General features: G+C 41.6%; 1 protein-coding gene across 1 annotated transcript in view; it reads right to left on the reverse strand.

Annotated features, from left to right (window-relative positions):
* Positions 1 to 26,885, reverse strand: part of SCP2 (sterol carrier protein 2) — a 146,201-nt gene that overhangs the window by 87,737 nt on the left and 31,579 nt on the right. The window contains exons 3-6 of the mRNA XM_066269172.1: positions 18,299 to 18,370; positions 10,668 to 10,799; positions 9,453 to 9,517; positions 975 to 1,101 (exon numbers count right to left, since the gene is read on the reverse strand). Coding sequence (XP_066125269.1) covers positions 975 to 1,101; positions 9,453 to 9,517; positions 10,668 to 10,799; positions 18,299 to 18,370 — 396 coding nt within the window. The remainder of the gene's footprint in view (positions 1 to 974; positions 1,102 to 9,452; positions 9,518 to 10,667; positions 10,800 to 18,298; positions 18,371 to 26,885) is intronic.

The raw sequence follows: 26,885 nt of genomic DNA on the forward strand, positions 1-26,885 counted from the left end.
AAGGGAGAGAGATGAGAAGTATCAACTTGTAGCCGTGGCACTTTAATTGTTCATTGATTGCTTCTCCTATGTTCCTGGCCAGGGGCTCCAGCTGAGCCAGTGACCCCTTGCTCAAGCCAGTGGCTTGGGCTTCAAGTCAGTGACCTTTGGGCTCAAGCCAGCAACCATGCGATCACATCGATGATTCCATACTCAAGCCAGTAATCCTGTGCTCAAGCTGATGAGCCTGCGCTCAAGTGGGATCAGCCTGTGCTCAAGCCAGCAACCTTGGGGTTTTGAAACTGGGATCTCAGTATCCCAGGTCAATGCTCTATCCACTGTGCCATGACCAGTCAGGATATGTTATTTTCCCTATTTCAATTTCTGGTTGTAAAACATTCTAGGTACTTTCAATATGATGTCCAATATATAAATACGTTCTTGACAACAAAATTCAACAGAGACAATTTCTTCAACTTAATACAAAAACCATTTTATGGGCCTGGCCAGTTGGCTCAACAGTAGAACGTCAACCTGGTGTGTGGAAGTCCCGGGTTTGATTCTGGCCAGGGCACACAGGAGAAGCGCTCATCTGCTTCTCCACCCCTCTCCCTCTCCTTTCTCTCTATCTCTCTCTTCCCCTACCGTAGCCAAGGCTCCATTGGAGCAAAGTTGGCCTGGGCACTGAGGATGGCTCTATGGCTTCTGCCTCAGGTGCTAGAATGGCTCCAGCTGCAAGGGAACAATGGCCCAGATGGACAGAGCATCACCCTCTGGTGGGTTTGCTGGGTGGATCCTGGTCAGGTGCATGCGGGAGTCTGTCTTTCTGTCTCCCCACTTCACAATTCAGAAAAATACAAAAAAAAACACAAAAAAACATTTTATGTCATATGTATCCTGGCAACGTACACAGTTTCTTAATAAATACCTGTTATTTCTCATCACATCTATATAACATGTATTAACCAAAAAGCCTTAAAGTTTTTTTAACATACCATATTTTTCCATGTGCTCTTTTCCGGCATGCGCAAACATCTGAGCAGTAATTGGATGGGGGCTCAATCCATACTTATTGATCAAGACTTCAACATGTTTATCAAGTGGATTAGTCATGTTTGGACTCTAAGAAAAAGGAAAAAACAAAATTAATAAGCACTTGGCATGATAGTGTCTCTTTCAACTATTACAGTGTTACTAAGACATTTGCTTACTTTAAATGCAATACAAACCAAAAATGGACAATGTTGAAAAGCAGTTGAAAAACATCGAATAAAATCTCTGCTCATCTGGCATTTACATTTGAGAGGGAAGAGACTGAAAGGTAATGAGGACAAAAGTAAATAAAAATTTAAAAAGCCCTGATGGTGTCACAGTGGATAGTGCATCATCCTGAACTGCTCAGGTCACTGGTTTGATCTCAGAGTCGCCAGCTCAAACCCAGAGTTGCTGGTTCAATCCTGGGGTTGCCAGCTTAATTCTGGAGTCACCAGTTCAATCCAGGGGTCGCTGGCTCAATCCCGAGGATGCTGGCTTGACCCTGAGATTGCCAATTCGAGCCCCAGTCAAGGCACGTATAAGAAGCAATCAATGGATGCACAACTAAGTTGAACAAGCTGATGCTTCTCTCTCTCTTGATTCCCCTCTTCCTGTCTCTCAAAAAAATAAAATAATAATGTATATAATAATGCTATACATAATGAATTCAAGACTCAAAGCGGCAATGGCTCAAATAAATAAAATAAAAAATGAAAAAGAAGTTACAACTGATACAACAGAAATACAAAATATCATAATAGACTACTATGAACAATTATATGCCAACAACAATCTAGAAAAAAAATGATAAATTCCTAGAAACACACTACCTTCCAGGACTGAACCATGAGGAAACAGTAAATCTGAACAGACCAATTACTAGTGAGAACACTGAATTAGGAATTAAAAACAAAAAACTTCCCAGCAAACAAAAGTTCAGAACTAGATGGCTTCACATGTAAATTCTACTAAATATTCAAAGAAGACTTAATATCTATCTTTCTCAAACTCTTCCAAAAAATTGAACAAGAGAGAATGCTTCCAAACTCATTTCACATGGTCAGCATTACCCTGATAGCAAAACAAAAGAAAATTACAGGCCTATATCCCTCATAAACAAAGATGCAAAGATCCTGAACAAAATATTAGTAAATGGAATTCATCAATACATTAAATGGATCACACAGCATGTTCAAGTGAGATTTATCCCAAGGATGAAAGAATGATTCAACATCTGCAAATCAATCGATATGATACACCACATTAATAAAATGAAAAAGAAAATCATACGATCATCTCAATAGATGCAGAAAACGCATTTGACAAAATCTAACATCCAGTTAAGATAAAAAATAAAACTCTCAACAAAGTAGATATAGAGGGAACATACCTCAGCATAATGAAGGCCACCTATGAAACACCCACAGGTAATATCAGACTCAATGGCAAAAAGCTTAAAGCTCCCTCTAAGAGCAGGAACAAAACAATAAGGCCCATCCCACCACTTTTATTCAATATAGTATCAGAAGTCATTACCACAGCAATCAAATAAGAAAAAGAAATATAAATTATACAAGTTAGAAATAAAACTGTCACTATCTGCAAATGACACAATATTAACTATACAAAGAAAACCTGAAAGACTCCACACACAAAAAAAAACTGTGGATTGAATTCAGTAAAGTTGCAGGATACAAAATCAATATACAAAAAACTGGCATTTTTTTTATTTTATTCATTTTAGAGAGGAGAGGGAGAGACAGAGAGAGAAAAGGGAGAGAGGAGCTGGAAGCATCAACTCCCACATGTGCCTTGACCAGGCAAGCCCAGGGTTTCGAACCGGCGACCTCAGCATTTCCAGGTCGACGCTTTATCCACTGCACCACCACAGGTCAGGCAAAACTGGCATTTCTATACACAAAAAAACAAACTATCAGAAAGAGAAATTTTTTAAAAATCTCATTTTAAATTGCATCAAAAATAATAAAATACTACCCCTTGCCAGGTAGCTCAGTTGGTTAGAGAATCATTCCAATACACCAAGGTTGGGGGTTTGATCCTCAAGAATCAAACAATAAATGCATAAGTAAAATGGAACAACAAATAGATCTCTCTCTTCCTCTCTCTCTCTCTAGAGTCAATAAATATTTTTTAAAAACATAAATAAATAAAATATTTAGGAATAAATTTAACAAAGGAAGTAAAAGACCTGTACACACTGAAACCTACAAGACACTGTTGAAAGAAACTGAAGACACACACAAAAAAATGGAAAGATATTCCACATTCATGGATCAAAAGAATTAATATGATTTAAAAAAATGTAGTTAAAATGTCCATACTACCCACAGCAATCTATAGATTCAATGCAACCCTATTAAAAATTCCAGAAATATATTTCACACAACTAGAACAAATAATTCTAAAATTTGTATAGAATCACAAAAGACTCAGAATAGCCAAAGCAATCTTGAGAAAGAAAAGCTAGAGGTATCACATTCCCTAAACAAACAAACTGCAAAGCTATAGTAATCAAAATACTACATTGGCATAAAAACAGGCATATACCTCATGGAACAGAACAGAGACCAAAAATAAACCTACACATATATAAACAATTTACAACATAGGAGCCAAGGACATACAATGGGGAAAGAACAATTTTTACTGTATGGCATTGGGAAAACTGGACAGCCACATACAAAAGAATAAAACTAGACCACTATCTTACACCACAAAAATTGACTCAAAATAAATTAATCACTTGAGCGTAAGACCTGAAACCATAAAATTCCTAGAAAAAAACACAGGTGATAAGCTCCTTAACATTGGTCTTAGTGATTTTTTTTCCTTTTTTTTTTTTTTTTTCTCCAGGGATGGGGGTAGGGGGATATGACTCCAAAGGCACGGACAACAAAAGCAAAAATAACAAATGGGACTATATCAAATGCTTCTGCACAACAAAGAAAACGATCAACAAAATGAAAAGGCAATCTACTGGACAGGAGAAGATATTTGCAAAATGTATACATCAAAAAGAGGGTAAGATCCAAAATATATAAAGAACTCACACAACTCAACAACATAAAACAAACAACCAAATTTAGAAATGGGCAGAGGATCTGAATAGAAATGTTTCCAAAGACATACAGATGGCCAATAGGCACATCAAAACAACATGAGCCCTGGCCGGTTGGCTCAGTGGTAGAGCGTCAGCCTGGTGTGCAGGAGTCCCAGGTTCGATTTCCGGCTAGGGCACACAGGAGAAGCGTCCATCTGCTTCTCCACCCCTCCCCCTCTCCTTCCTCTCTGTCTCTCTCTTCCCCTCCCGCAGCCAAGGCTCCATTGGAGCAAAGTTGGCCTGGGTGCTGAGGATAGCTCTGTGGCCTCTGCCTCAGGCGCTAGAATGGCTCTGGTTGCAAGAGCGACGCCCCAGATGGGCAGAGTGACGCCCCCTGGTGGGCATGCTGGGTGGATCCCAGTCGGGCGCATGCGGGAGTCTGTCTGACTGCCTCCCGTTTCCAACTTCAGAAAAATACAAAAAAACAAAGAAAAAAAAAACAAAGAAAAAAAAAACAACATAAGATATCATCTTACATCTGTTAGAATAGCTATTATCAAAGACAAGAAATAACAAATATTGGAGAGAATGGCCTTGTATGTCTATTTCCTTTACCAGGTTAGGAAAGTTTTGTATCATTGTTGTTGTTTTTTTCTTTTAGGCAAGAGGTGGGTGAGGGAGAGAAGGGACAGACAGGGACAGAAAAACAGGAAGGGGGAGAGATGAGAAGCATCAACTCATAGTTGCGGCGCACCTTAGTTTTTCATTGATTGCTTCCTCATTGAGTGCCTTGACTAGGGGGCTCCAGCCAAGCCAGTGACCATTTGCTCAACTCAGCAACCTTGAGCTCAAGCCAGTGACCATGGGGTCATATCTATGCTTCTATGCTCATATGACCCCGTGCTCAAGCCGGCAACTTTGGGGTTTCGAACCTGGGTCCTCAGCATCCTAGTCTGATGTTCTATACACTGCATCACCGCCTGGTTAGGCTTCTATCATTTTTTCAAATAGGTTTTCAATTTGTTGCTCTCTCTCTTCTCCTTTTAGCACACCAATGATGCAAATGTTGGTACACCTGAAGTTCCATAGGCTCCTTACATTATCTTCAGGGTTTTTTTTAACTATTTTTTTCTTTTTGTTGTTTTGATTGGATGTTTTTGCTTCCTTATATTCCAATCTCTGATTTGATCCTCTGCTTTATCTACTCCACTGTTGATTCCCTGAATTCCCATTTCAGTTAGTAGTCTTCATTTCTGACTTTCTTTTCGTTTCTTATCTCCATTTTTGTTTCCCATCTCTTTGTTGAAGTTCTCACAAAGTTCACTGAGCATATTTATAACTAGTGTTTTGAATTCTGTATCCAGTAGATTCCTTGCCTCCACTTTGTTTAGTTCTTTTTCAGAGTTTTGTTCTGTTCTTTTATTTGGGACATGTTTCTTTCGTCTCCTCATTTTGGCTCATCCTTGGGTTTGTATCTATGTATTAAGTAGAGCTGCTACATCTCCTAGGCTTGATAAAGTGGCCTTAGGTAGTAAGTGTTCTATAGGGTTCAGTGGCACAGCCTCCCAAATCACCTAAGCTGGGCATACAAAGTGTACTCCCTTATGTGTGTGTGTGTGTACACCCTCCTCTTGTACTTGAGCCTTGATTGCTGTTGTTATATCAATGGGAGGGATTAACCCCAGGCCAATGGGCTGCAAAGACTGGCTGCAACCACCAATCACCATGGGAGATCAGGTGTGCAGGGGCCCACCCCACAGAGCAGGACTTACTTTGGCAGGGTTTTGGTGCCTGCTATGTCTGCCTCTTGAGTGCCCTGCTTATGGAGGTGGTTGGCTGGGGCTTTGATGTGGTTTGAAGCTGTCCACCCAGTGTGCTGGCTCTGAGGCCTCCTGGGAAATATAGGCCAACATCAGCCACCACCTGTGTTCTACCTCGGGCCACCTGGCATGAGCTACAAAGTAATCTACAGGTGGCTACTACTTGTGCTGGGCTCGGAGGTGCCCCAGTGAGGCCGAGCTGTGAACCAGAGGTACAAAGCACACTGAATCCAGATGCTGCTTCTTTGCAAGACTTTAGGGAAGTCTGAACCAAGACAGGCAGTTCATATGGAAAAGCCACCGGAAATAGCTTGAACAACCAATGGCTCAAGGAAGAAATCAAAAGAGGTATCAATGCCTGACCAGGCAGTGGCGCAGTGGATAGAGCGTCGGACTGGGATGCTGAAGACCCAGGTTCGAGACCCCGAGGTCACCAGCTTGAGTGTGGGCTCATCTGGTTTGAACAAAAATTCACCAGCTTGGACCCAAGGTCGCTGGCTCAAGCAAGGGGTTACTCGGTCTGCTGAAGGCCCACGGTCAAGGCACATGTGAGAAAGCAATCAATGAACAACTAAGGTGTCGCAATGCGCAACGAAAAACTAATGATTGATGCTTCTCATCTCTTCGTTCCTGTCTGTCTGTCCCTGTCTTTCCCTCACTCTGACTCTCTCTCTCTGTAAAAAAAAAAAAAAAAAAAGAGGTATCAAAAATATCTTCAGACAAATTAAAATGAAAACATAACATATCAAAACTTAGCAATAAATGCCTACATTAAGAAATCAAGGGCCTGACCTGTGGTGGCGCAGTGGATAAAGCATCGATCTGGAAATGCTGAGGTCGCCGGTTCAAAACCCTGGGCTTGCCTGGTCAAGGCACATATGGGAGTTGATGCTTCCTACTCCTCCCCCTTCTCTCTCTCTGTTTCTCTCTCTCTCTCTCTCCTTTCTAAAGTGAATAAATAAAATTAAAATTAAAATTAAAAAAAATTAAAACCTTAAAAAAAAAAAAAGAAATCAGGGCCCTGGCCAGATAGCTCGGTTAGTTAGAGCATTCACTGTCCTGAAGCACTGAGGCTGCCAGGTTCGATCCCCAGTCGGGACACATACAGGAACAGACTCATGTTCCTGTCTCTCTGTCTCCTTTCCTCTCTCTCTAAAAAATCAAATAAGCGACCTAACTTTATACCTTAAAGAATTAGAAAAAGAACAAACTAAGCCCAAAGATAGAAGGAAAGAATTAGGTAAAACCAATATCGGACTAGAAATAAATATATGAAATAGAGACTAAAAAATTAATAGAAACAAATAATAAAAAAAAATCAATGAAATTAAGCACTGTTATTCTGGAAAGATAAACGAAATGCCTACACCCTATTTTCTCTCTCACCACTTCTTCTCTGTTAATTCCAGTTAAACATTTAATATACCTTAGCACACTATCCTCCATATAGCTTAAACTTACTGCAAATCCTCTACTTCTTTCTCTCTATAGCATATTCTAAATAATTATAATCTAATCCAGTATCATAAATTCTCTTTTTAATCATATATAATATATGCTATCAAACCTATCTTTTGAATTTTTAATTATTTTGTTTTTCTTTTCTATAAATTCTATTTTTATTTGTTTCAGGCCTATAGTGTTTCTTTTTGAAGTTTTCTACACTTTTTTTTTTAATTTTATTTATTTATTTTTTACAGAGACAGAGAGTGAGTCAGAGAGAGGGATAGACAGGGACAGACAGACAGGAATGGAGAGAGATGAGAAGCATCAATTATTAGTTTTTAATTGCGCACTGCAACACCTTAGTTGTTCATTGATTGCCCTCTCATATGTGCCCTGACCGCGGGCCTTGAGCAGACTGAGTGACCCCTTTGAAGCCAGTGACCTTGGGTTCAAGCTGGTGGGCTTTTGCTCAAACCAGATAAGCCCACACTCAAGCTGGCGACCTCGGGGTCTCGAACCTGGATCCTCTGCATCCCAGTCCGACGCTCTATCCACTGCGCCACCACCTGGTCAAGCAGTTTTCTACACTCTTAAGATATTTCCAAGATTGTCTTTTATTCTTTAAACATAGTAATCATGCCTACATCTATGTCCAATTAAGTCCAGTTTTCAAAGTCTTCAAAGATCTCTTCTCTTTCTCCTGATTCTCAGTTATAGTGCCTTGTTTTTTTAATGCTTGATTTTCTTTGACTGTATGTTCTTGAAAACTTATTTGAAGAGTTCTCAAAGCCTAGAAGAAAGATGCTTTCTTCTAAATGAATACTTGCATTTGCTTCTATTAAGTACCTAGGTTACAAACACTCTGGAACCAATTTATATTCAATTCATGGTTTGGGGTTTCTTTAATCACCTACATAATGAGAATTTTGGCAGCAATCTTACATCAAGGATAAGGTTCTTCTGGGTTTTTTATTTCCCTTTCTCTTTTTCCTCCCCTTTTTCTGTTCAGTACCAGCAATTCTCCCTGCAATTTCATGATAAAGTAGAGAAAAGAGGAGATAGGGAAGGGGGAAGTTTACTTTGCATTCGCCCTTACCCCAAGAGTTTACCATCACAGAGTCCCAGTTTAATGTGGGGAGTGGATATTAAACCTCTTATGTTGGGAAGACCTGAGCTTTGCCTACGTCCTCTTCATTCTAGGTGCCATCAAGATTGAAGCTCTTACCTTCCTGGTTAGCAAAGGTCTTCAATGCAAAAAACACCTTCAAATGCTGATCTTTATCTCCCTTATTAGTTCATTGATGCTTTAGGATATTTTGTTTTTATTCTTTTTTTTTTTTTTTTTTTTGGCAGAGACAGAGAGTCAGAGAGAGGGACAGATAGGGACAGACAGACAAGAAGGGAGAGAGATGAGAAACATCAATTCTTCGTTGCGGCTCCTTAGTTGTTCATTGATTGATTTCTCATATGTGCCTTGATGGTGGGGGGAGGCTACAGCAGACCGAGTGACCCCTTGCTCGAGCCAGTGACCTTGGGCTCAAGCTGGTGAGCCTTGCTCAAACCAGATGAGCCTGTGCTCAAGCTGGCGACCTCGGTCAGAGTCTCAAACCTGGGTCCTCCACATCCCAGTCCGATGCTCTATCCACTGCATTACCACCTGGTCAGGCTTGTTTATATTCTATTCAAATACTCTTGTTATTGTCAGCAGGAGAACTGGTTCAAATAACTTGGCTTGCCACAAGAAACAGGAGTTCCACATGCTATTAATTACCTTCAACTTGTTGAATGGAATTAATTTTTGAGTGAATGAATAAATGACATTCAAATTAATTATATAAGTCAACCTCAAATTGAATAATCTGACCTCTCTGAACATTAGTTTCATCATTCAAAAAACAGTTTCATCATTCACTCTTACTGTTCTAAAATAACAGTATCTATGTGTAGATATACAGTGTTACCTTTCAGCTTTTGGGTTATAGCAATTCATTCAATAATGATGCCTAATTATATTTTATGTTACTTACTAACAGGAACTATTTATGATAATCTGATGGGCAAAGGTTTCTTAGTGTCATAACAACTCCAAAATAACAGTAAATGAGACTCACTTCAATTGTAATGGATCCCTTTTCCATCTTCTCAAACCCAAGAGCCAAGACACAATCTGCCATACCTTGAAAGAAAATGTAATTACTTTGAAAAATTTTATTTCCAGCCACCAAAAAAATATATTAAATAGTTCCATTTAAGTATGTCAGTTTATATAAAATGAAAAATAAACCATACTATAATCCTATAAAAATTATTTTGTGTGACAGAGACAGTGAGAGACAGAGAGAGGGACAGATAGGGACCGACAGACAGGAAGCATCAGTTCTTCGTTGTGGCTCCTTAGTTGCTCACGGATTGCTTTCTCATATGTGCTTTGACTGGGGGGCTCCAGCAGAGCCAGTGACCCCTTGCTCAAGCCAGCAACCTTGGACTTTAGCCACTGACCTTGGGCTTTAAGCCAGCGACCATGCAGTCGTGTCTGTGATCCCACACTCAAGCAGGTGACCCCGTGCTCAAGCTGGTGAGCCCGCACTCAGGTCAGATGAGCACACGCTCAAACCAGCCGGCTCAGGGTTCCAAACCTGGGTCCTCAGCATCCCAGACTGACACTCTATCCACTGCACCACTGCCTGGTCAGGCTGAATAGTATACTTTAAAGGGGTGAATGTTATGGTATATAAACCACATCTCCATCACGTTATTTTTTCTTAAAAAAAGAAATACATTATAGCCCTGGCCGGTTGGCTCAGCGGTAGAGCGTCGGCCTAGCATGCAGAGGACCCGGGTTCGATTCCCGGCCAGGGCACACAGGAGAAGCGCCCATTTGCTTCTCCACCCCTCCACCGCACTTTCCTCTCTGTCTCTCTCTTCCCCTCCCGCAGCCAAGGCTCCATTGGAGCAAAGATGGCCCGGGCGCTGGGCATGGCTCTGTGGCCTCTGCCTCAGGCGCTAGAGTGGCTCTGGTCACAATATGGCGACGCCCAGGATGGGCAGAGCATCGCCCCCTGGTGGGCAGAGCATCGCCCCTGGTGGGCGTGCCGGGTGGATCCCGGTAGGGCGCATGCGGGAGTCTGTCTGACTGTCTCTCCCTGTTTCCAGCTTCAGAAAAATGAAAAAAAAAATAAATAAATAAATAAAAATAAAAAAATAAAATAAAATAAAAAAAAGAAATACATTATAAACCATCTTTCTGGTGATTGTGTGGAGAAATGATGAAAGGGAGCCAATCACCCCACATCTATTTAAGTACTAGACTAATAAGTACTACTCACCACCCTGAATCAGCTGCCGGGCTACAAACAAAGCAGTAGAACCAGAAGAACAGGCGTTGTTAACATTGATTATAGGAATTCCAGTCAGTCCCAAACTGTGATATATAGCCCTCTGCCCAGACGCAGTGCCACCTATGCAGAAAAAGAAATTAAAATTTTAATATATGCAGCACATGGGAATTACAGAGCTGCAACACAGTATAATACCACATTATGATTTTTCAGTGTTATGCCTTTGCTTAGCATACAACATGGACACAACAATAAATACACAATTAACATCTTATTCAGAAACAGTTTTAGCATTAAGAATCATTTACACTGCAAATATAAAAATTCTCAAAACACAGAATATATATGCACTTTCTTTACACAATACAAAGGTAGGAAAGTAGAGAAATTACCAAGTAATAGCAAACAATTCAATACTGCTAGGGTTGTATTTTTAAGGAAGCAATGTTCCATTTATACTGTTATATATAAATCCTTAAAACTGTACCAAGTGATGAAAAGGCCATGATTTTCTCTTCATATAAAGGTTCCATAACTTTAAAAAGTTTATAAGATCCCAAATGCCAGGGAATTCCAGAAAAATAATGATCCAAGTTGAATACACATTTGAATTACCTCTGGAAAGATACACTAGAAATTAGTGAAAATGGTTATCTAAGGAAAGGGAACCAGGAGACAAGAAGATAGAAATAAGAGTGAGACTCTCTGCTAGATAATTACCCATACTTTGGATTTTAGTACCATGTAAATATTTAATTAATTTCAGAAAGAAAAACTTAATTGCAAAATGTTAATAAAAACAGTATAAAAGAAGACTTAATGACATGGGAAATACTAAATACAGTAAAATGATAAAAGCAGGTCACCAAAAAGTATGTATACTAGGACTTTACTTTCTTGAAGAGAAAATTATATGTGCATGTATATTCATATTCATTCATACTCAATGAAGGATATATACCAAAAATTAATGGTAATAATTTCTAGATAATGAGATGGCAAGTGACATTTTTATTTTATTAAATTTATTGAGGCCCTGGCAGGTTGGTTCAGTAGATAGAGAATTGGCCTAGCATGCAGAAGTCCTGGGTTCAACCCCCAGTCAGGGCACACATCAGAAGTGACCATCTGCTTCCTTTCCCTTCCCTCTCTCCTATCTCTCCCTCTTCCCCTTCCACAGCCAGTAATTCAATTGACCCAAGCGTCACCCCAGGCACTGAGGATAGATAGGTCAGCTGGTCTAAGCGTGGGCCTCAGGCATTGAGGACAGCTAGGGCACTGGCCCCAGACAGGGGTTGCTGGGTGAACCCTAGCCCGCAGTCCATGAGGGAGTCTATCTCCCCTCCCCTCACTTAAAATAAATAAATAAAAACAAATTTATTTAGATGAAGCCCCTGGCCAATTAGCGCAGTCAGTTAGAGCATTGTACTCAACCGCCAAGGTTGCAGGTTCAATCCCAGTCAAGGTACATAACAGGAAATGACCAATAAATGCACAACTAAGTGGAACAACAAATAAATGCTTCTCTGTCACTCTTTCTCCCTTCCTCCCTCTGTCTCTCAATAAAATATAAATAAATGTACTGAGGTGACATTGGTTAATAAAATTACATGTTTTAAGTGTACCATTCTACAATATCATATGTATATTATATTATGTATTCCCCACCCAAAATCAAATTTATACAATGACTTTGTACCTTGCAACTTTACTGTATTTGTTAATTATTTCTAATAATTTTTGGCAGAATTTTTAGGGTTTTCTATAAAAAGAATCATACTGTCTGCCTGACCAGATGTGACACAATGGGTAGAGTAAGGACCTGGGATGCTGAAGACCCAGGTTTGAAACCCTGAGGTCTCCAGCTTGAGTGTGGAGTCATCAGCTTGAGTATGGGATCAGAGACATAACACAATGGTCGCTGGCTTGAACAAGGGGTCATTGGCTCAGCTGGAGCCCCGGGGTCAAGGCATGTATGAGAATGGAACCAATGAACAACTTAAGTGACACAACTACAAGTTGATGCTTTTCATCTCTCTCCCTTCCAGTCTGTCTGTCTCTCTCACATTTGCACTAAAAAGAAAATAATAAAATAAAGAATCATCTCGTCTGCAAAAAGTGACAATTTTACTTCTTCATTACCAATTTGAATGCCTTTTATTTTTCTCTTGCCTGATTGCTCTGGCTAAGATTTCCACTAGTATGTTGACTGTCAGTGGAAAAGTGGGCATCCTTGCTTTATTCCTGACCTTAGAGTTTTCAGTTTTTCGACACTGAATATATTAGCAGAGGGTTTGTAATATATAGCCTTTACTTGAGGTACTTTAATTTTTTTTAAGTTTTTTTTTTTTTTTTTTTTTTTGTGACAGAGACAGAGAGAGTCAGAGAAAGGGACAGAGGGACAGACAGACAGGAAAGGAAAAAGATGAGAAACATCAATTCTTTGTTGTGGCTCCTTAGTTGTTCACTGATTGCTTTCTCATATGTGCCTTGACCGGGGGCTACAGCAGACCGAGTGACCCCTTGCTTGAGCCAGTGACCTTCTGCTGAAGCTGGTGAGCCTCGCTCAAACCAGATGAGCCCGCACTCAAGCTGGCAACCTCAAGGTCTCAAACCTGGGCCCTCCGCATCCCAGTCCAATGCTCTATCCACTGCGCAACATCCTGGTCAGGCGAGGTACTTTATTTCTATACCCATTTTATTAGGGTTTTAATCATAAGTGGATGTTGTATCTTGTCAGATGCTTTTTCTGCATCTATTGATATGGTTACATGATTTTTATCCTTTATTTTTTTGATGTGGTGTATCATATTCATTAATGTGTGTGAGTTGACTCATCCTTACACCCCCAAAATGAACCCTACTTAATCATGATGTATTACCTTTTTAATGTATTGTTGTATTCAATTTACTAGTACTTTGTTTAGGATCTTTGCATCTGTATTAATCAGAAATACTGCCCTGTAGTTTCCTTCTTTTGTGTTGTCTTTGCCAGATTTTGGTATCAGGGTTATGCTGGCCTCATAAAATGGCCTCTTCTTCAATTTTTTGGAAGAGTTTGAGAAGAATAAGTATCTTCTTTGAATGTTTGATAGAATTCACTGGTAAAGCCATCTGATCCTACCTAGACTTTTACTTTTGGAGAGGTTTTCAATTATTGTTTCAATATTTCTAATGTTGATCAGTATGTTTAGATTTTCCAGTTCTTCATGATTGGGTCTAGGAAGGTTATGCATTTCTAAGAACTTGTTTATTTCTTCTAGGTTATTGAATTTTGTGGCATATAGTCTTTTATAGTATTCTTGTATAATCCCAAGGTTGCTGGCTTGAGCCCAAGGTAATTGGCTTGAGCAAGAGGTCACTCGCTCTGCTGTAGTCCCCGGGTCAAGGCACATATGAGAAAGCAATTGATGAAGAACTAAGGTGCTGCAACAAAGAATTGATGTTTCTCATCTCTCTCCCTTCCTGTCTATCTGTCCCTATCTGTCCCTCTCTCTATCTGTCACTATCACAAAAAGAAAATAGTTTGAACATTTGATTCCACTTCCTAGCTTGTAGGATTTCTGTTGAAAAATCTGATAATCTAATGAGATTTCCTTTAAAGGTTACTGTCCACTTTTCCCTAAATATCTTGAGAATTCTTTTTTTGTCATTAATTTTTGACAATTTTATTATAATGTGCCTTGTAGAAGGCCTTTTTGAATTGAGATAATTAGGTTTTTGCTTTTGGAATTTGAGGAACCAGCTCTTTCTATAGGTTTGAGAAGTTCTCATCAACTGTTTGAAAGAGGTCTCTGTTTCCTTCTCCCTCTCTTCTCCTTATGGTATACCCATTATTCTTATATTGCTCTTTCTGATGAAGTCAGATAGTTCTCCTAGATCTTTCATTTATTTTTACTCTCAAGTCTCCATCTTCTTCCATCATGTCATTTCTAGATTTCTATCTTCAATATCACTAATTCTTTCCTCCATCCAGTCAGTTCTATTTCCTAAGCTTGCTAGTTGATTCTTCATCTCTTTTGTTGAGTTTTTCAGCTCCAGAATTTCTATTTGATTATTTTTTAAAGTTTTAAAATTATTTTTATTTATTTATTTATTTATTTATTCATTTTAGAGGGGGGGAGAGAGAGAGAGAGAGAGAGAGAGAGAGAGAGAGAGAGAGAGAAGGGGGTGAGGAGCAGGACGCTTCAACTCCCATATGTGCCTTGACCAGGCAAGGCCAGGGTTTTGAACCGGCAACCTCAGCATTCCAGGTCGAGGCTTTATCCACTGTGCCACCACAGGTCAGGCTATTTTTTAAAGTTTTAATCCCTTTGGTAAAGTACTCAACTTATTCATTGATTTTATTTCTGAGTTCATTAAACTGACTATGTATTTTTTTATCCTGTTGAGTTTTTTTCAGAACTACAATCTTGAATTCCCTGTCATTTAAATCATATAGAGTCATCCCTCACCATATTGCAGTTCACTTTTCGCAGCCTCACTGTATCACAGATTTTTAAATTGTATATATCTAATTTTGTATCGCAGATTTTTCACTCTATTGCAGGATTTTGCGGTATATAGGTATTTTTATATTTTTGTTATTTTTGCAGCAAAGTAAGTGTGAAAAAGGTTAATAACAGTGTAGGAAAGGTTTATAAGAGTGTGGGTAGGGTTTATAAATTCTTGAAATATATATAAATAATAAAATAAATATAAGGTCACTACTTCACGAATTGTTGCCTGTTGCAGAGGGTTCGGGAACCTAACAACTGTGATAGATGAGGGACCACTGTATTTCCATGTCTTAACCCTTTGAGTAGTGAGTTTTTTCATGTTCGATGACCCCAGGTCTGAGGTTTTTTTCAAAATATAAAATTAGTTCCAGTTATAGTTTTTGTGTGTGAGTTTTTTTTTTTTTTTATTCATTTTAGAGAGGAGAAAGAGAGACAGAGAGAGAGAAGGGGGGAGGAGCTGGAAGCATCAACTCCCATATGTGCCTTGACCAGGCAAGCCCAGGGTTTCGAACCAGTGACCTCAGCATTTCCAGGTCGACGCTTTATCCACTGCGCCACAAGTCAGACTGTGTGTGGTTTTTTTAAATATTTTTCTGAAGTGAGAAGTGGGGAGGCAGACAGACTCCCACATGTGCCTGACTAGGATCCACCTGGTATGCTCACTAGGGGGCAAGCTCTGCCCATCTGGGCCACTCCTCCATTGCAACTAGAGCCATTCTAGTGACTGAGGTGGAGGCCACAGAGCCATCCTCAGTGCCTGAGCCAACTTTGCTCCAATGAAGCCTTGGCTGCAAGAGGGGAAGAGAAAGACGGAGAGAAGGGAGAGGGGGAAGGGTGGAGAAGCAGATGGGCGCTTCTCCTGTGTGCCTGGGCCAGAAATCGAACCCGGGACTTCCACATACCAGGCCACGCTCTACCGCTGAGCCAACCGGCCAGGACCCAGTTACAGTTTTATTAACTTAAAACCATGTTTGTTTGATAACCAATTTATGGAAACAAGAAAAACATACATTTGCCTTTTTTAAATGCTGCCTTACACATTTTTAGAATAAATCAATCGTACTCTGGATGGTCAGGAGGCACAAGGACGTACAAGAACATCGTACTACTCAAAGGGTTAAGTTTATTTTCTGGAGATTTTTCATTTTCTTTCTGAGATGCCTCAGTACTTTGGCTAGTTATGTGCATGAACTAGGCTTTTTTAAAGGATAACTATTTTCTATTTAGCAAGTTGATAAAAAGCAGCCTTTCTTTTGTTTTCCAGAAGGTGGTGCAGAAGCACAAGTTTTTATTTATGCTTGCTCTTCTCTGGCTTCTCAGATCTCTGAGGACCTAGAGAAAAATGCCCTGTATTCCCTGGGGAGATGAAAGTCTCCTTTGTGACCAGATCACATCAGTCTCAGAACACCACTCCTATGGGTGAATGTGATGGATGATGGGGTTCCAAGCCCATTTAATCCTGGTGCTTCCCTGTGCAACTAGATGCTGCTGGCACTGCCCAAAGTATTCCAGATACGCGTGCACGCACACACACACACACACACACCTGGCTCAGCTGCAATGGGGTGGGAGAGGGTGGCAGAGGTGAGTTTCTGCATCTGTGGCTTTGTTCTCCTCCCAGCAATGGCGACTGCCAGATCTCAGCTGCCACACCTCAGTATCTCACCACTGCCACCCACCCTTACCCTCACACTACCCCCCACCCCCATCACTGGGATCAGCCACAGTGTGCATCCATTGTTCAAGGAGGATTGCACCTTCTTCTCCAGTTCCCAGGATTGCAGATATTGTGCTCTGCAACCCAACACTCACTGCCACAGCTTCTTCTGGGGCCCGCTGCTAGTTCTGGAAGGGTGAGGGGAGGCAGCCAGGCTCCATGGCTTTGTTTTCTGCCTGGCAATGATGTCTGCTAGATCACAACTGCAGCACCTGTGTTCTGCCTCTGCTCCAATCACTAGGTTCAGCCACACAGCACATGCTGAGCACTCAGGCAGGAATGTTGATTTTACCTCTCTCCTCTTTAGAGCTGCAGAGAGTACACACTGCAAACTGATTCTTCTCCTCTCTCAACACCCACAGTGAGCTCCAAATTGTATCCCTGGCACCTGTCTCTACTCTTCCCACTTTCCTCCTTCTCTGCTTACTCAAAGTGGCCCCATTTTGATGTTTAAAGGCATGGATCTCTCAGATAAGTTTGTGTGTTAAATTATAGCTGTCCAACTTGTGGTAACTTCAAGGGGAGAGACAAGAGGAACCTCTTACACTGCCATGCTTCTGACATCATTTCAACAGTTGACTACTTTTTCTTCACTTTTTTTTTACAATTAGTATATATCACTTTTTATCAGAAAAGGGTAAATGAAAAAAATTATTAAATACAAAAGCATCAATTAATGAATATGTTAAGACAACAAGAAACAAAAATTTATCTTCTTTTTTTTTTTTTTTTTTTTTTTTTCATTTTTCTGAAGCTGGAAACAGGGAGACAGTCAGACAGACTCCCGCATGCGCCCTACCGGGATCCACCCGGCCCGCCCACCAGGGGCGGTGCTCTGCCCCCCAGGGGGCGATGCTCTGCCCATCCTGGGCGTCGCCATATTGCGACCAGAGCCACTCCAGCGCCTGAGGCAGAGGCCACAGAGCCATGCCCAGCGCCCGGGCCATCTCTGCTCCAATGGAGCCTTGGCTGCGGGAGGGGAAGAGAGAGACAGAGAGGAAAGCGCGGCGGAGGGGTGGAGAAGCAAATGGGCGCTTCTCCTGTGTGCCCTGGCCGGGAATCGAACCCGGGTCCTCCGCACGCTAGGCCGACGCTCTACCGCTGAGCCAACCGGCCAGGGCAAAATTTATCTTCTGAACAGTAATTATCTTTATATGGTAGAACTATGGATAATTATTTTCTTTTTAAAGATTTTTTTTTAATTTATCTCCTGCTTTGACAATATAATAATGGCAAAAATATATGTTAAACTAGACTGACACATAAGAGAAATCAAGGAGTGATGTGTAAAACTCTGAATTCTGAGTTTTGAAAGTTAAAATTCACAAATGCCCCTGCATTGTTTATATGGTTGCTGCTAGATTTAAGTGAATAATTTTTATAATACATAGTTTACCACGTACCATAAACAAAGCTAATGCATGCCTGTTCCACTGCTGAATAAGGAATCTGGGCATCAGCTAAGGCCTTCTCACCTATAAAGAAAAAAAAAGAAAGTTTTATCAAATAGTGCCTTAAGTATTTGCTTTAAATGAGTAAAAATTAAGTTTAGGGTTTTCCCAGAGTGGTAAATCTACCTCTACCTAGCCTATGTCCAATTCAAATAACAAGCCCTTCACCAAATCATCTCCTATCTCTCCTTTCAGAAGTAATAATTCCTTCCTCTATGCTGCTGCATCACTTTTACACACCTCTCTCTTAATACTTAACACTTGCTGCCCTAACTGTATACCTAACTATAAATATATTAAATCCCAGGAATCTTAAATCTCTTTAATGGTAAGGTTCTTGTCTTATTCATCTCTGTGGCTCCAACTGCACATCTAGTGGGAAAAATTAAATAGAATGTCAATACTGGGAGTGAAGAGGGATGAGAGCATTCATGTGGTCATCTTACACAATCAGGATCAAGAGACGATCTCGTCTATGAAAGAAAAACTGGAGCTTTAACGATGCTAAAGTTACAAAACTGAGCCTGACCTGTGGTGGCGCAGTGGATAAAGCGTTGACCTGGAAATGCTGAGGTCGCCGGTTCGAAACCCTGGGCTTGCCTGGTCAAGGCACATATGGGAGTTGATGCTTCCAGCTCCTCCCCCCCTTCTCTCTCTGTCTCTCTCTCCTCTTTCTCTCCTTCTCTGTCTCTCTCTCTCCCTTTCTCTCTCCTCTCTAAAATGAATAAAATTTTTTTTAAAAAATTAAAAAAAAAAAGAATAAAGTTACAAAAATGATCAATGAAGGAACTGAAAGAGTAACTGGGAAGCCCTGACCAGTTAGTTGGCTCAGTGACAGAGCGTCAGCCCAGCGTGTGGAAGTCCTGGGTTCGATTCCAGGCCAGGGCACACAGGAGAAGCGACCACCTGCTTCTCCACCCCTCCCCTCTCCCTTCTCTCTCATTATCTCTCAGCCATGGCTCAGTTAGAGCAAGCTGGCCTAGCTCAGGCACTGGAATGGCTCAGTTGCCAAGTAACGAAACAACAGCTCCAAATGAGCAGAGCATCGCCAGATAGGGGGTTTGCCAGGTAGATACTCATTGGGGCGTATGCAGAAATCTGTCTCTCTGCATCCCTTCTTCTCACTTAGGAAAGTTTTTTTAAAATATAAAATAAAATAAATAGCCTGGCCTGACCAGGCGGTGGCACAGTGGATAGAGCATCGAACTGGGATGTGGAGGACCCAGGTTCGAGACCCCAAGGTCGCCATCTTGAGTGCGGGCTCATCTGGTTTGAGCAAAGCTCACCAGCTTGGACCCAAGGTCGCTGGCTTGAGCAAGGGGTCACTCGGTATGCTGTAGCACCTCCCTCCCCCGGGTCAAGGCACATATGAGAAAGCAATCATTGAACAACTAAAGTGTCGCAACAAAGAATTGATACTTCTCATCTCTCTCCCTTCCTGTCTGTCTGTCCCTATCTGTCCATCTCTCTGACTCTCTCTCTCTGTCTCTGGTCAAAAATAAATAAATAAATAAATATATATATATACATATATATATGAATAAAATAAATAAACTGAGAGGAAGAAAGTGGAGGTTCAAGAAAAGGCGTGTGCTAAATCCTCATCTATGACAGTGAGAAGCAAACACTGGAATAAGTGTGGGAGAACCGACATTAGATATATAAAGATCACCACCAGAAGAACTAAAGCCAAAATAGGTTTTAAAATAGCCCCCCGAGGAACAGGCCTGGGAATTATAAGCCATTCTGTGTTTTGAGGGTTTTTTTTTAACTACATGAATGTATTGCTTTGAATTTTCTAAACCAAGAAGACCTATAACTGATTATGGAATTGGTTTAGTCAGACCAGTTATCTTTTCCTACTCAGGATATGAACAAAAAATTTTTCATGTTTTAGTTATAATAATGCTGGCAAGATTATATTAAGAAGGGCATTTTCATACACTGCTAGTAAGACTAATTTTGTAAACAGTTTGAAAAATAATTTATCAAGTGTCTTAAAATGTTCATATTCCCTGTTCCAATGAGTTCACTTCCAGGCTCTGTCCTCAAAAGTCACTAAAGATGAGACTAAATATTTATTTAGCTAGATATTTACTACCAACAGGCCAAGTCTGTGGTTATGTCCTCAATCGGGCACATACAGGAGCCAACCAATCAGTGCATGGATGAGTGGAACAACAAATCGATATTTATCTCTCTCCATTCCTCTCTCTCTACAATCAGTATTTTTTAAATGTTCACTATAATTCTTCTAAAATATCAAAACATTGCAAACCTAAATGTCCAACAAAAAACACACCATAAATGTATAATGAAATATGGAAAAATTCAATTTTTTCAAATAATTATAAGCAACAGGAGAAATGCTCATGATAAAATTAGTGTAAAAATTCAAGATACAACAGAGCAAAGAGCCATGTGAAGAGCCAGGATCTTCCAGGCCTGTCAGCCCAAGGAAGCTTTGAACCAGGAGTCAACCAGGTGGGAGCTGCGGTGTATGGAGCTATTGCAGGGGTGCAACTCCCATTCCCCTGCAAACACAGCCCCCGCTACCCAGGTAAGGAGAAGAGTCCCCAGCTCCATTATAGGCAGGCAGGCACCCTCCCTAAAGGCAGAAAGTTGGTGGAGTCTTGGAAAGAGAGTGTGGTGCACTGGGAGAGCTGAGCACCGTGCGGTCACGGTGTTAGGACCGGGTCGGGCCTGCAGTGAGTGCACTGAGAGCACCGGGAGAGCACAAAGCTGCAGAGAGCCAGGGCTTTTACAGGACATGCCTCGTTCACAGTGCTGGGAGATCAGTGTGCAGAATCAGGACCTTCCAAGGCTGCCATCCTGGGGAAGCTTTGGCCTGGGAGCCAAATGGGCAGGAGCAGGGGTGTGTGGAAACTTCACACCAGGGTGTGGTGACGCCCGCCTCCCCTGTGAGCTCAGCCCAAGCTACCTTAGGAAGGCAAAGAAGTGCCCCAAACCCTCTACAAGAATGCAGGCATCACCTACAAGGGGAAACTGTTCGGATCAGCACTGCCAAGCCCTAGATATCCTGCCATGCTGGGCTTAGTTCTACAGAAGGGCAAGAGGCTCAGAGCTCAGACATTCAAAGTGTGAGTTCCTTGGAGCCTATCGTCAGAGACTCATGAAAGTATTAGCTTACTCCTGTGGGTTGGGCCACAATCAGACCCAGTAAGAGACTTTCTCAGTCCTCCTCCCTGACACCAGTGGTTCCTCAGCTGAAAGAACTACAGAGGGGACTGACGGCCCCTCCCAACATGAACCTGCTGCTTACCCCTCTGAGGAGAAATAGAATTGGGGTATCCAGCAGTGGCTGAGGGATTAGGCTCTGGAGTAGAGGCCACTTTTCCCTGACTGAGTGCCTGACCAAGAGACCCCCGCCCAATTAGAAGTCCCACTAACATTGTCCTCCCAACCTCAGTTGCCCTGCCCTACCAAGCTTGCAACCTGTGGAAGGGTCTGTGGGGCGGAGTCAGTCTGGGCCACACCACAGTCTTTCTTCAGAAGGCTCCTCAGGAAGGCCAGGCCTCTGCAAGGGGAGGTAGAGCAACTGACAAGTGGAGGCAAAGGTTAGGGAGTTTGGGCCCTTCTACAAAGCTGCCCTCAGGCCTTGAAGAGAGAAAGTCGACCCTGGTTGACCCTTCTCACATACACTCAGACACAGTAAACACAGTCACAAAAAGTGAACACAGTGGTAGCTCCAGACAGTAGCCCACAGGTGGTCACAAACAACACCTGACATAGACCCATACCTGAATCCTGCCCAAGAAGACCCAGAACCAACACAACCAGTAGTGAGTTTCAGACTGTACCAGTACTAGAATAAACTAGCCACACAAGTGGCACATCAAAAAGGGGGGGGGGGAGGTCCAGCAAACACCAGACTCTGCTGGAAATAACTCTGCCCCAGGGGACAGCCACGGCACAGTATCTCATACGTAGTGATCAAGGTTGACCCTTAGAGCCCGCCAGCCTGAAGGGTTAACTCCATCCATGAATAGGCCAACAGTATTCAAGACTCACATACAATAGCAGGTACATATAACCCACAAGAAACATTCCTAGAGCATGGAGCTCAGGTGGCCTGGAGGTTTGTACCACTGAGACCAAGAAGTCATCTTCACAAGTTTTGGAGTCAGAGCACAGCTACCTAATACACAGACAAAATGGGCAAACTAAGAAATATGCCCCAAATGAAACAAGAGAAATCCACAGAAAAATAATTAAATGAAATGGAAGCAACCAAACTACCAGAGGCAGAGTTTAAAACAATGGCTATAAGGATGCTCAAGGATCTTAGGGTAAGAATAAATTATCTCAGTGAGAACTTAAACAAAGAGATAGTAAGCATTAAAAGGAACATAAAAACCATAAAAAAAGAACCAGTCAGAAATGATGAATACATCTGAAATGAAGACTGCACTAGAAGGAATCAACAACAGGTTAAATGAAGCGGAGGATCATATCAGTGATTTAGAGGATGAGGTCACAGAAAGCACCCAAGCAGAGCAAAAAAGAAAAGAGAATTAAGAAGGCTGAGGAAAGTCTAAGAGACCTCTGGGACAACATCAAGTGAAACAACATCCACAACTCTGAAGGAGAAAAGAGCAAAGTATAAAATAACTGTTTGAAGAAATTATAGCTGAAAACTTCCCTAACGTGGTAAAGGAAAAAGTCATACAAGTTCAGGAAGCACAAAAAGTTCCAATCAAGATGAACCCAAAGAGGCCTACACCAAGATACATCATAATTCAAATGCCAAAGGTTAAAGACAAAGAAAGAATTCTAAAGGCTGCAAGAATAAAGCAATTAACTACCAACAAAGGAGCCTCCATAAGGCTATTGTCTGATTTTTCAACAAAAACACTTCAGGCCAAAGGGATTGGCAGGAAATAGTCAAAGTGATGAAAAACAGGAAGTACAACCAAGACTATTCTATCCAGCAAAGCTATCATTTAAAATTAAAGGAGAAATAAAGAGATTCCCAGACCAAAAAAAGAAAAAAGGCTAAAGAAGTTTAGTACCACCAAACCAGTATTGTAAGAAGCATTAAAGGGCCTGACCGGTGGGTGCAGTAAATAAACCCTTGACCTAGGACCCTGAAGTCCCAGGTTTGAAACCCTAAGACCATCAATTGAGCATCTGATCAACAGGATCCCATGGTCACTGGCTTGAACCCAAGGTCACTGGCCTGAGCAAGGGGTCACTAGCTCAGCTGGAGTCAAAGCACGTATGAGAAACAATCAATGAAAAACTAAAGTGCCTGACCAGGCGGTGGCACAATGGATGGAGCATCAGACTCGGATGCAGAGGACCCAGGTTTGAGACCCTGAGGTTGCCAGCTTGAGCACAGGCTCATCTGGTTTGAGCAAAGCTCACCATCTTGGGCCCAAGGTCACTGGCTTAAGCAAGGGGTTACTCGATGTGCTGAAGGCCCACAGTCAAGGCACATGAGAAAGCAATCGATGAACAACTAAGGTGTTGCAACGAAAAACTAATGATTGATGCTTCTCATCTCTCTCCCTTCCTGTCTGTCTGTCCCTATCTATCCCTCTCTCTGACTCTCTCAAAAAAAAAAAAAAGAAAAAGAAAAGAAAAACTAAAGTAATGCAACTACAAGTTGATGTTTCTCATCTTTCTCCTTTCCTATCTCTGTCTCTTTCTTTCTTGCTAAAAAAAATTAGAAGAAATGCTAATGAAACTGCTATAAAAAGAAGAAAAGAAAAAAGAAATTGAAAGAGGACTATAGAATTAAAGAATAAAATGGCAATAAATAAGTATGTACATATCAATAATAACCTTAAATGTAAGTATGTTAAAATGCTCCAATTAAAAGACATAGGGACCTGACCAGGCGGTGGAGCAGTGAATATGAGCGTCGGACTCGGATGCAGAAGGACCCAGGTTCGAGACCCCGAGGTCACCAGCTTGAGCGCGGGCTCATCTGGCTTGAGCAAAAAAAAAAAAAAGCTCACCAGCTTGGACCCAAGGTCGTTGGCTCGAGCAAGGGGTTACTCAGTCTGCTGAAGACCCGCAGTCAAGGCACATATGAGAAAGCAATCAATGAACAACTAAGGTGTCCCAACGAAAAACTGATGATTGATGCTTCTCATCTCTCTCCGTTCCTGTCTGTCTGTTCCTATCTATCCCTCTCTCTGACTCTCTCTCTTTCGCTGTAAAAAAAAAACAAAAAAAAACAAACAAACATAGGGGCTGACCTGTGATGGCACAGTAAATAGAGTTGACCTGGAATGCTGAGGTCGTGAGTTCAAAACCACAGCCTTACCTGGTCAAGGCACATATACTATAAGTTGATGCTTCTTCCTTCTCCACCCCCTTTCCTCTCTCTCTCTCAAATCAATAAATAAAATCTATTTTTTTTTGTATTTTTCTGAAGTTGGAAATGGGGAGGCAGTCAGACAGACTCCCCCATGTGCCCGACCGGGATCCACCCGGCATGCCCACCAGGGGGCGATGCTCTGCCCATCTGGGACATTGCTCTGTTGCAACCAGGACCATTCTAGTGCCTGAGGCAGAGGCCACAGAGCCATCCTCAGCGCCAAGGCCAACTTTGCTCCAATGGAGCCTTGGCTGCGGGAGGGGAAGAGAGAGACAGAGAGGAAGGAGAGGGGGAGGCGTGGAGAAGCAGATGGGCGCTTCTCCTGTGTGCTCTGGCCAGGAATCGAACCCGGGACTCCTGCACACCAGGCCGACACTCTACCACTGAGCCAACCAGCCAGGCCAATAAATAAAATCTTTAAAAAAGAAAAAAAAAAGATTCAAAAGACATAGTGTAGCTGAATTGATAAGAAAACATGACTCAGCCTGACCTGTGGTGGCGCAGTGGGATAAAGCGTCGACCTGGAAGTGCTGAGGTCGCCGGTTCGAAACCCTGGGCTTGCCTGGTCAAGGCACATATGGGAGTTGATGCTTCCTGCTCCTCCCCCCCCCCTTCTCTCTCTCTGTCTCTCCCTCTCCTCTCTAAAATGAATAAATAAATAAATAAATTTTAAAAAAAATTAAAAAAAAAAAAAAGAAAAAGAAAACATGACTCAGCCTGGCCATGGCGTGGTGCAATGGATAGAATGTCAGCCTGGGATGCTGAGGACCCAGGTTCAAGGCCCCAAGGTCACCGGCTTGAACATAAGATCAGACATGACCCCATGGTCACTGGCTTCAGCTCAAGGTCGCTGGCTTGAGCAAGGGGTCACTGGCTCAGCTGGAGCCCTCCAGCCAAGGCATGTATGAGAAATCAATCAATGAACAATTAAGGCACTGCAACTATGAGTTAATGCTTCTCATCTCTCACCCTTCCAGCCTGTCTGTCCCTGTCTGTCTGTTTCTCTCTCTCTCTCTCTCTCTCTCTCTCACTAAAAAAAAGAAAGAAAGAAAGATCATACATCATGATCTAGTGGGATTTATTCTGGGGAGGCAAGAGTGATGCAATATTCACAAATCAATAAATGTGACTCATCGCATAAACAAAATGAAGGATAAAGTCACATGATCATGCAGAAAAAGCATTTGATAAAATCCAGTACCCATTTATGATAAAAACTCTTAGCAACATAGGAACATACCTCAACATAACAAAGACCATATATGACAAACCTCCAGACAACATTATATTCAATGGGCAAAAACTAAAAGTAATCCCCTTAAGATCAGGAACAAGACAGGGGTGTACATTTTAATTTCTCTTATTGAACACAGTACTGGCAGTCCTAGCCACAGCCATCAGACAAGAAGAAGAAATAAAAGGTATCCAAATTGGAAAGAAAGAAGTAAAACTGTCATTATTTGCTGATGACTTGATACTGTACACAGAAAATCCTAAAGTCTCCAGCAAAAAACTACCAGACCTCATAAATCAATTTGGCAAAGTAGCAGAATACAAAATTAATATTCAGAAATCAGTGGCATTTTTATATACCAATAATGAAATATCAGAAAGAAAAATTAAGGAAGCAACCCCATTTACTATTACAACAAAATAAAGTACCTAGGAATAAATTTAACCAAGGAGGTAAAATACTTGTGCTCTGGAAATTATAGGACATTGAAGAAAAAAAACTGAGAAAGAAACAAACAAGTGGAAGCATATACTATGTTCATAGACTGAAAGAATTAATATAATTAAAATGTCCATACTACCCAAAGCAATCTATAGATTCAATGCAATTCCTTTAAAAATACCAGTGGCGCCTGACCAGGCAGTGGCACAGTGGATAGAGCGTCGGACTGGGATGCGGAAGACCCAGGTTCGAGACCCCGAGGTCGCCAGCTTGAGCGCGGGCTCATCTGGTTTGAGCAAAAGCCCACCAGCTTGGACACAAGGTAGCTGACTCAAGCAAGGGGTTACTCGGTCTGCTGAAGGCCCGCGGTCAAGGCACATATGAGAAAGCAATCAATGAACAACTAAGGTGTTGCAACGCGCAATGAAAAACTAATGATTGATGCTTCTCATCTCTCTCCATTCCTGCCTGTCCCTGTCTATCCCTCTCTCTGACTCACTCTCTGTCTCTGTAAA

Source organism: Saccopteryx bilineata, chromosome 3 (assembly GCF_036850765.1).
Source record: "Saccopteryx bilineata isolate mSacBil1 chromosome 3, mSacBil1_pri_phased_curated, whole genome shotgun sequence".
Classification (NCBI taxonomy): domain Eukaryota; kingdom Metazoa; phylum Chordata; class Mammalia; order Chiroptera; family Emballonuridae; genus Saccopteryx; species Saccopteryx bilineata.